The 10,264-nt window shown below is 44.2% G+C and overlaps 1 protein-coding gene across 1 annotated transcript; it reads right to left on the reverse strand.

Moving 5' to 3' along the window:
- Positions 1–2,200: 2,200 nt before the first annotated feature.
- ESX1 (ESX homeobox 1) lies at positions 2,201–9,617 on the reverse strand. Its single transcript, XM_058814360.1, has 5 exons — positions 9,419–9,617; positions 9,099–9,312; positions 8,975–9,020; positions 4,197–4,483; positions 2,201–3,308 (listed from the first exon to the last, which is right to left on the reverse strand). Exons 1-5 carry the CDS (start codon positions 9,516–9,518, stop codon positions 3,083–3,085), a joined length of 873 nt encoding a protein of 290 aa, XP_058670343.1. The 5' UTR covers positions 9,519–9,617; the 3' UTR covers positions 2,201–3,082.
- Positions 9,618–10,264: the final 647 nt, after the last annotated feature.

The raw sequence follows: 10,264 nt of genomic DNA on the forward strand, positions 1-10,264 counted from the left end.
CATAAAACTTTCTGAGTTTTGGTTATGAGCACTCTGTGGTTCCTAAGCTGATTTCAAGTGTTGCTCTGCATGTTTATTTTCATAATACCATTAGTTCTCACAGCTGGATTTCAAGTCATATGGAAGAATGTACATTTCTTGGAAGGACTCGTTAAAGCAGAAAAAATGAAATTACCTTAAACAAAAACTCTTAATTTCAAAGTAAACCCAGATGAAATATCACAAAGCTGTTTTCTCTAGCTGTACCCATTGGGAACTGCTGATGATTGCAGACAGTGGCTTCTGCCCAGATGGCACAGGGCTGACAGCTTCTCCTTAACCAGGAACAAAACAGGCAATGCACTTACCTTTGCTGTTCTGCCATGGTCAAACTGGGCACAGCAGCTGGAAGCTGCAGAGCCATGCAGGAGTGTGCACCAAAGGAGACAGTCCTGGCCTCAGCGTGGCACTGGGATGAGTTCACAGCTGGCAGGGAGTGGTGCCCAGCAGGCTGTGCTCTCAGCAGGAGAGGAGGATGGCTTGGAGAAGCATGCCCTCTTGTAAGGAGGATGAGGACAGAGCAGCACCCAAACTGGCAAGGCCTGGGAGCCAGCCCTGCTGTCCAACCCTGCAGTTCCCATGCTGGTGCTGAAGTAGCTCAGTGTGCTGGGTGGAGGGAGCAGCTCCCAGCTCTGGCAGGACTGTCATGCACATGAGTGGAGTTACTTGCCTCTGTGTGTTTCATTGCTGTCCATGAAATTATTTCTAACCATAACTATTGGAAAAGCTTTTTTGATAGATAAATGTTATCTCTGATGTAACTGCTGAAATTTAGCTTGTGAATTTGATTCCCCCATACCTGAGTGAGATAGGCCCTCTGGTCAGTGATGAAGATTTTGTTGATAACATAGGACCTAGTATTTTATGCAATGTATTACATCAGCCTTCAGCTCTTACTTATCACATGCTGCTTCTGCTGAACTTGTCAACGAATATAAGTTGGGCAAAAATACCCAGGTTTTATTTTTATTACAGAGTTCTTTTCTTATTGACTTATGGCAAAGGCAGGACAGTTTCTGCTACTTTAATTGAAACAGTGAGTCTCCTTTCCTGCAGAACCTCTGCATTGCAAGAGAGAGACACTTGTGGCAAGGAACGATACCACAGAAGCTTGTACAGAACAGGAGTTGTGTAATGACAGTTTTCAAGCCTTTAACCTACTTAAAAGGCTTATTTGGAACCAACTCAACACTTGAGTGTTGTGCTGCCAGTTGGCAGCCTGGGCCATGAGAGTGGACTGGTGGAAGCAAATAGCTCTTGTGGGAGAAACACACTCAAACTTTGTGTGAGAGGTCCTGCTCGCTTCACTTCCGCAGCCTCCTGCTGCTTGACACACAGTGCAGCCCTGCTCTAACTCCAGCAGGGAGCTGGCTTTTCCCAGCAGCTGAGATACCACCATCTCCTCCTGCCTGTGCTCCCAGTGAGGTCTATGAACCCAACAGAAATACTTCCACTCTAGTGGAAAGTGATGAGTATTTGTCTTTGACCCAGCAAACTTCCTTCTGTGTCCTGGAGCGAAGTACAAGCTTGGTGCAGTCTCCAGAGGCAGCAGTGATGTAGCTGGAGCTCTACACCTCAAACTCTAGCTGAGAACTCAACTGTGCAGTCTTAAGGGTAGGCCTAGAGCTGCCATGAGAAAGAAGTTCTGAAATACACAAAATCTTTTCAGTGTAAATGTGTTTGAGGACAGTTTTGAGAAAACAGGCAGCATCAGTGGAGCAGTTCCATGCTGTCCCATCAACCACAGGAACAGATTTTGCTTGGACCTCTGCTACAGGTGTAGGAAAGGTGATCTCCATGTGCAGCCAACTATTGGCCTTTCTTTTGTTGCTGTGAAGCAAAAATTAGCACTTATATCACTCTGCCATTTGCACAGCGTGTTTGTTTAATGAGCCCTCACAACAGCCCTGTGAGGTAGGCGAGTGAGCTGCCAAAGGAGCATAGGATGACCTGTCCTTGCTTTTCACTACAGCACCAGGAGGATAGTACATATCCTCACTTTACACTAAAGCATCAGACCTGTGGAAAGTTGTTCTCAGTCCCATGTCCTGGATGAGGAAGTTCAGCAAAGACTTTAAAATGTCATGGAGTCCGGGATTGTGATGAACTGCAGACTCCCGCTCAGTAAGGCCTCTGTTCACTCATTTCAACATTGGTCCAAGGAAGAATTGAACACATTGAGTACTCATTTACATTCTGAAACTACTCAAGGCATGAAATGTCTCAAAATATACAAGTAATCTGTTAACTTACTGGTCTGGTAAGGTGTGCCAGAAATCTTGCTAAAAGTATTCAGCAACCTCATATTTACAGCTATAAGCTACTGATTGACATGTATATACATACACAGAGACCTACAGACAGTTTACTGCACACTGCTAGCCTACTTTCACAGAATACAGTTCATGTACAGAGGTTAAACTTTCTTAGTTAAGACATTGACACCCTGAACATAAAGCAAACGTTTTTAAAATTTGAAACAAGGTACTCTTTACACAAACCTAATTCTGAATCAAAAGCCCATACTGAAAATAGTCCCCATCTCGTCCCTGCTAAGTCTGTCTAGAATGCAATATTTCACTGGCATTTGCACTTCAACATGAAGCATGGTCTCCAAGTTAATAACTGTGTACTGATTCTTAAGTACTGCATATAAGAGTTCCTCCTGAGAAGTTAAGAATTGCTTAGAAAAGTGGTTATTCCTACAAAGAATTTTGAACCTTTGGAGTAGCTTCTGGTGAGTTCGCTGATTTCAAAGCTTCAGATACATGTTAGCCTGATTTACACAGATGAGATAGTTCCTGCTTCTGTTTCTGCAGTGCAAGAAATTATACAAGCCAATTTACTACCTGATTTCATGTTGTAATGAAGGAAAACAATATTTAGCAGGTTTATTTCCTTTCAGTCTGTTACTGAAGCTGCAGGAAATACAGCTCTGTGTGTGTGTGTGTTTTCTTTTTTTAAATGTGTTTCTCTAATGAGAGCTACTTATTGGAGAAGGCATTCACTTTCCCCTCCGTGGCTGTAGTCTGTGGGAGAGCTCCTAACAAAGTTCTTTGTTAGTGTTTGTAAGACTGGAGATGAGGTTTAATTGAGGGATTTGTGCTGAATGTTCTTTCGCTTTGAGTCTTAGTGCTGCAATGCTTGACGTTTTCCTTTCAACTGCTGCTGGATCAGTGAAGGCAGTGAGAACAGGGTCTGACGGGGGTCCAGGAGCTTTCATTAGTACTGAAGCTGTTGTCACGAGAGGATTTAAAGCATTGAGAAACCTGTATTTGAAAGAAGTCAATATTACCCAAATTAAGAATTGTTTTGGAGAACAAATACTGAATTGCAGCTTCCCCCCAACAAAGCATTAGGGAAAAAAGTTCCAAAATTTCCAATTTTTTCCAAATGTACATTTTTTAGCTTTATTTTGCAGTATAGTGTCTTGCCCTTAAAAAAAAAAAAAGCAGAAAATCCCACCCTAAATAAAAAACCGAACCACTTTTAAATAAAATTAGCAAGAGATGATCAGACATGGCATGCAGATATCTAAACCAGCAACCATTTGCTGAACCCCTCATGCTAAATCCTTTCTAAACAAACCTTGGATGCTGTAGATCAGCCTGTTCTGTGAAAGCAATAAACCACCTCATAAAAAGGCCAATTTATATAGCTGTTTATGCAGACAATTTGTTCAGATCAATTGGTTTCATGTGAAAAGCATTTGTTTGTCTGTTAATGTAGTACTAAGATACAAGCTCTAATTTCAGCAAGGGTGCTGTCTTATATTTTTATGTATGTATATATACACTTACATATAATATATAATGTATTTATGTATTTTATATATAATGCATTTATGCTTGAGAGAGAGTAAGAGAGAAGGATGGAGCTGCAGCCACACAGGTCACAGCAGTCTGTATGAAGACTAGAGTTCAGTGAGACCAAAACTGCAGTAAGTATGCACTATTTGTCTTCAAGAAGCAATTACATATTAAGATGCTATTAGCATGACTTAAACCCAAATCTAGCTGTTCCTAATCAAGTGATCCTACACAGGAACATTTACTTACATTTTAGTAAGTTTATTGAGAACATGCGAGTAGCAAAATAATATAAAAGCAGCATTTTTAACAGTTTTGAGATTTAGAAAAAAGAAAATTATTCTATACCTTCCAAAATGTGGATTTAATATAGGATTTCTGAAGAGAGAAGTCCAGGTGAGACTGCTGAGGCCAAATGGCCCTAAGGTTGAAGGATTAAAAGCTGGGGACATGGATGGCACAGCTAATGTGGAAAGAGGCATTGACCTCCATGTGTGATCCAGGAGGGGAGAGTGGCTCAGTGGAACATCCAAAAACAGACCAAGTGGGTGCGTTAAGGAGATTCCTGGAACAGTCCCCAGAATTTCATTTTTTTCACGTTTCCTCCACTTTGCCCTTCTGTTTTGGAACCAGACCTTCAACAAGAAATTATAAAGGCATTAGCTGAACTTACTCTGCAGTTTGTCTTACCAGATACTACAGCACGTATTGATATGGCAAAATAATTACTGTTAAACCAAACCCCACTTCTTTAATATAAAAGATCTTTTCATAAAGTCCTTAGTGGGTTTATTACAAAATAAATCACTTTTCAATACTGTAAATTTGACTACTCTTTGACTGAAGAGTCATGAAGGTTTTAAAGCCATTGTCATAAGTTAAACTGAAATGCAAGAGCAATTATTAAAAATGATCATTCTTCCTTTCATAACCTATTTATTGAAAGTTAAATTTCAACAAGGCCATTCAAGAGATGGCAATTATAATACAGTACAAAAATTGTTTTCCAAAAGTTTTAAATAGCACCTACAGTATTTAAAAACCAGGTTTCTGAGGTTAAAAACCAGCTTGCTTTACCTCAGCCGTGCCCTATGACCATTTCCAGCAGTGTAACTTACCTTCAGGTGCTTGAATGTCATGAACTGTGTTTGGGAGAAAAGCCCTGCACACACCAGGGCGCTGATCCCCAAACAAGGCTGCAGCACGCCCAGCCTTGCTGTCCTGAGCCTGATGTTGTTTCTCTCTGTCAATTGACAGAGACACAATTGACTCTTTCAAAGCACTTGCTCTGGGTTCTCAGGATCCAGCTGAAGAAATACTGTGCCAGTCCTTCCATTGCATGCAGAATATTTACACTGGAAAGCTGCTGTTCTCCTGGCACAGGGATTTGCACCCCTCAGACTGAGTGTGTAACCCAGAAGTGTCTCACTCACAGGCAGTCAGCAGAGGGAAGTGCACTCAGCAGAAAATCGGAACATCAAAATTTTGAAGTTGTACTTGAGATTCTTGAGTGGCAAGACTCATTCTTTGGTTTTTCCTCCAGCAACCATCAGCTTTCAATAGTCAGATGTCTTACAAAGGGATGTCTGAACCTGTGAAATGCCAGGCAGCTATGCCTAGATACTTCATCAGTATCAGTCCAAGACAGGGGTCTGGTAAGGAAAACTAAATTACTGGGAACAGATTAATTTAAATCCCTGTTAACCAGTAATCCCAAATATTTGTAAGTGGAGCTTGCCTAAGATCTCACAGGAGAAGACCACCAACTCAAAGGTTTTAGTGTTTTCTATGAAAAATATCCAGTTGAAAAGGCAATAACTGTCTCACACTGAGATATGCAGATACAGCCTTTCCTGAAAAGGATAAAGGCTGTAAAGGTGTTCATGTCCTTACTAAATGGTAGCACTGTTCTTCAATCTGTTCTTCATAAAGAAGCCTAACACAAAAGTAAATGTCTGCTTTTCTGCTTTCTCCATACTAAAGCAAATCCATTTGATCACTCAGACATGCACTTTGACTACAAAGTATTTTTTTTTATTGTTCAGATTTTGGGCTTAACTCCAAAATGTAATTGTCTCTCAGATTTTGTATTTCTCAAACTGGAAGGAAATACCAGCATATATATCTAATAAATACTGTTAGAAAAAAGCTGGCTTTCCATTCCTTATTGGTACAAACCCATCAGTTCAAGTGGTAACAGGAGCAGATCAATGCCTCTTACCTTAGACTGACACGACAAACAGCTTTTTGACAAAATTTACTGCACATATTATAGTCATTAACGTTCAGATAAGTCATCTTGAACCATTTGTTAAGCAGTTTTTCTTTGCTTCCAGTAAAAGCCTTAACTTGCTTTTATTCTATTTTCAGACACTTCTGAGGTGACAAACTAACCATAACAGAAACTGCTATACCAGTCTTAAGATTTTTATGACTGTAATATCAATGGCAAAATACTCTAGAAAAAGTATTACTTAATACTCAATAATGATTTTTAAACCATTAAGTTTTGAATTGCATGCTAAATATTACCCAGGTTATACTTGCAATTAGTAGCATCATGCATATCTGACAAGAGATTCAGATCTTTTACAAAGGAAAATGTGAGCAGGTAAAATTTGATTGCTTTCTTGCTGTAATTTTCTGTAAAAATGTATCCTATTTAATTGATGTAATACCTAATGATGCTAGAAAGATACATAGATGTGCATAACTGTATCATGTTTCTGCTGTAAGTGAATAAGAGGACTGTAATGAGAAAATATGACAAGGATTTCTTGATCAGTTATATCTGTAAGTCAGTGTTTTAAAACTGATGCAGTTTATGGCAGTGAAATAACCCTGAAACCTTTTACCCCTCACGTTGAACGAGACAAAAGATTCCTTTAACTTTTTCTTATTTTCTTGCCATCCTAACAGTATGAATAATGAGAAGCATGAGTGGCAACAACAGATGCAAATGCTATTGAAGAACAATCCCAAAGTGGCTCCAGGTTATGAAAAGGTTTTGCAGACTCTCTGACTGCATCTTTCCCAAGGTGAGGAATCTTATTGGGAAGGAATTCTCCCTTATTCTATAAAAGTAAGTAAGGGGGGTGTTGGATGAGGGAGATCTCTTTGAAATGATGATGGAATGAACATTTATTCATGCCATTTTTTTTCTTATTTGTTCATTTTCATGTAAGACTCAAAAGGAGGAGGAATGCAGTGGCTGGTACCCATTTCAGCTGGTTTTTCCCCAGAGAAGCAAACTTCCATTTGTAAAACACATTGAGGTCAAGAAATGGTCTGACTGCATTGGGTAAGATTAATTTCTTGAGCTTACACTTGACTAAGTAAAGAGATGCCACTTTCCATATCAGCTGATTTAGCCAGGTACCATGGGAGAGGGTTGCAAGTCTTCATTTCCCACAGAATGCCTTACAGAGCAACAATGAGCATGGGCAAGTATTTGGTAATTATGGTAGTTGAAGTGCAGTACCTCATTGTTATTCCTACACATCCCCTTCCCTCCAGGCTGAGCCCAGTTTCCCACAGGACAGGAACTGGGGCTTGGCCCTGTGCACTGCAAACTCACACTAAACAACTGTGCTGACTCTGTGCTCCATGCTCAGGACACTTGTGTTAAGACCTAACAGATTAAGGAGTCAAAGACTTACCAGGAACAGCTCTTTGCTGCTCCTTCCATCCCCTGGGGATGCATCAACTCTTGTTAATTTTCTTGTAAATTCCTTTTTGGCTACATCAAACACAAATGTTTTCTTTGTTTGTTTGTTTGTGTCTAGATTAGTCATTAGGAGATGAGTTCCTCTTTGCCATGTGCCATTGCATCATTCCTTCACAGGGTCTACAGAATATGTACCCCACAAAGTGAATTTGACAGTAACATTTAAAGTAACAACTTTTCACCCATGTCTTTTTCACTGTTAGATGCCATGTGCAATTGTCAGAGATTGGGGCATGTCAGTGACTGGAGGTTTTAGTCATTGTTGGTGTTAGAAAGAGTGAAGGATACATAATTTCCCCCAAGTCCACAAAAGAGAGCTGAAAACTCATCTAAGTATTCTTTGAGTCAATTATAAAGTATCATTCATACGTCTAATGCCTTTTTTGAAGATGGTACATATTAGATGGTGCATATAAAGCTAAAAAAGTTACAGTTTTACAGACTGTAACTGTGGTGTGAACCATTGCAGATCCAGTGACTGGAGTAATGACAAAGTATACAAACTAGGATCTGGCATTAACAGTATCAAAGCTTTTCAGTAGTAAGCAGGACTGTCACACTGAGCAGCTGCACCAATTCTCAGTCTTTCACAAGTAGGCACACACCCAGAATTGTGCTGGAACAGTCAATATCTAATCTACAGCACAAGCCAAATTTAGTACAATTGTCATTTGCAGCTTATAAATACTTGAAAGCCATCATACCTTTTGGAACAATTTTTTTTAGGCTATAATATCTGTATAAAAAGGGGATTTCTAGGTTATGAAGAGATGAATCTAAAGAAAAGGGTTTTTAAGGGATATTGTTAAGCAGGAGTGCATAGAGTCAGGAAAAGTTACTAAGAGTAGTTTGTAGTTTAAGCAAACTGCAGCCTACAGGGGATTAATGTCTGTCTAAGCAGGCTGAAGTTCTACAGGCATTGCTGCAATCACAGCCCAGCTGGGCATAAAATTCTCCTGGACAGGACCTGACTGTCATATATGAATGTCAAATTCATCTTTCATTTGTTTTAACCGGTCATTTAGAAGCGTTTTTATTTTTATTGAGCTAAGTGAGACCAAGAGAAGGATGTTAATTCTGAAGTCTCAGTAAATAACTTTGAATGCCCCACAGGACCCTCATTTTCTGTGAACAGCCTAATTTATGCTTTTTTATTCCTGCTTTTCGACCCATGAGGGCGGCAGCACAAGCGGGAGTGAAGCGCAGCCGGGGAATGTCCCTGAGCCGCCGCTTCCCCGCCCGGGCTGTGCCGCGCCCCGTCCTCCGTCCCTTCAGCACCACTCGCCGCGGACAGGACGCGTTCCCGGCGCCGCCGCTGCTCCGCTCTCGCCCGGCGGAACCAGAGGAAAAACGCGCTGTGTTCAACCCTCTCCTGCCCCTCGTCCCCTCCGGCACTCACCTGCACCCGGGCTTCCGTCAGGTCAAGGCGCAGGGCCAGCTCCTCTCTGCGGGAAGAGCACTCAGTTAGAGCCGGAGCTCGCCCGCCGCCCCGGCCCGGCCGCGCCCGCCCCTCCCGCCGCTACCTGGTGAACACGTCGGGGTAGTGGGACTTGCAGAAGGCGCGCTCCAGCTCCTCCAGCTGGAAAGTGCTGAACGTGGTGCGGTACCGCCGCTGCTTCCTCTTCACCGGGCCCGGCGCCTCGGAGCCGGGCGGGCGCTCCTCGCGCTCCTCCGCCTGCGGCTCCTCCGCGGGGCTGCGCGCTCGGCCGGGCCGCGGCGTCTCCGCGCGTTCCGCGCCTGAGGGACACAACCGCGGAGTTACCGGGGCGGGCGGGCGTGCAGCGACCCCGCCGCCCCTCGCCGGGCCACCTCTGACCGTGCCGCCCTCCCCGCCGCCCCTCACCGTGCCGGCCCGCGGCGGGGCCCCGGCCCAGGATGCTGTCGATGAAGTAGGAGGTGAGGAGGTGCAGGGCCGGCGGGGCGGCGGGGGCCGCGCTCTGCATGGCTGCGGGCAGGGCCCCCGCGCCGCGCTGCGTTTTATGGGCGCGGGCAGCGCCCGGCTCCGCGCCCCGGCATTAGCATTTCATTAACGCGTGGCGTCAAGGCCCGGGGGTGGGACGCGCCGTGCCCCGCTCGCCGCGCAGGAGCCGGGCCGCCTCCCCCGGGCGGGCGCAGAGCCGTTCACTGCCCTGGGGCCCTACCGCCCGCTCCCTCCGCTCCCGCAGGCCGGCCGTAACTTTCTGAAGCCTCGTTCGGGGCCGCGGAGCGGCCGCGGTGAAGTTGTGCCGGTGCCCGCCGCGGTGCAGGAGAGCCGTGCCCGGCTCCTCGAGAGGTGAGGATGGGTCCGCAGTGAGGGCTGGAGGACCCGGCTGAGACCCAGGAGTGAAGGAAAAGAGTCACCAGTGTTCACCTTTAGTGCTCCTCAAGAGGTGACGATGGGTCCGCAGTGAGGGCTGAGCGAGCCGGCTCAGACCCAGCAGTGAGGGAGAAGAGTCACCACTAGTGTTCACCTTTGTTGCTCCTCATGACCTAACACTTGTTGAATTCAGCTTTTTAAGGCTGACCTTGCAAAGTACCGTGTGCCAGCAGGTGAAGGGAAAATGCACGAATCTGTCCAAGTCCGAGTCCTTTTTCCTGGAGATCTCTAATTCCACTCCTGCTGTAATGATGCTGTCGGCGCTGTTACAGCAATGGTTCCTCAACAGGAGGCCTGGAAACGATTTCCTGCACAGGGAGACTTCCAGCAGTT

Source organism: Ammospiza caudacuta, chromosome 14, assembly GCF_027887145.1.
Source record: "Ammospiza caudacuta isolate bAmmCau1 chromosome 14, bAmmCau1.pri, whole genome shotgun sequence".
NCBI lineage: Eukaryota > Metazoa > Chordata > Aves > Passeriformes > Passerellidae > Ammospiza > Ammospiza caudacuta.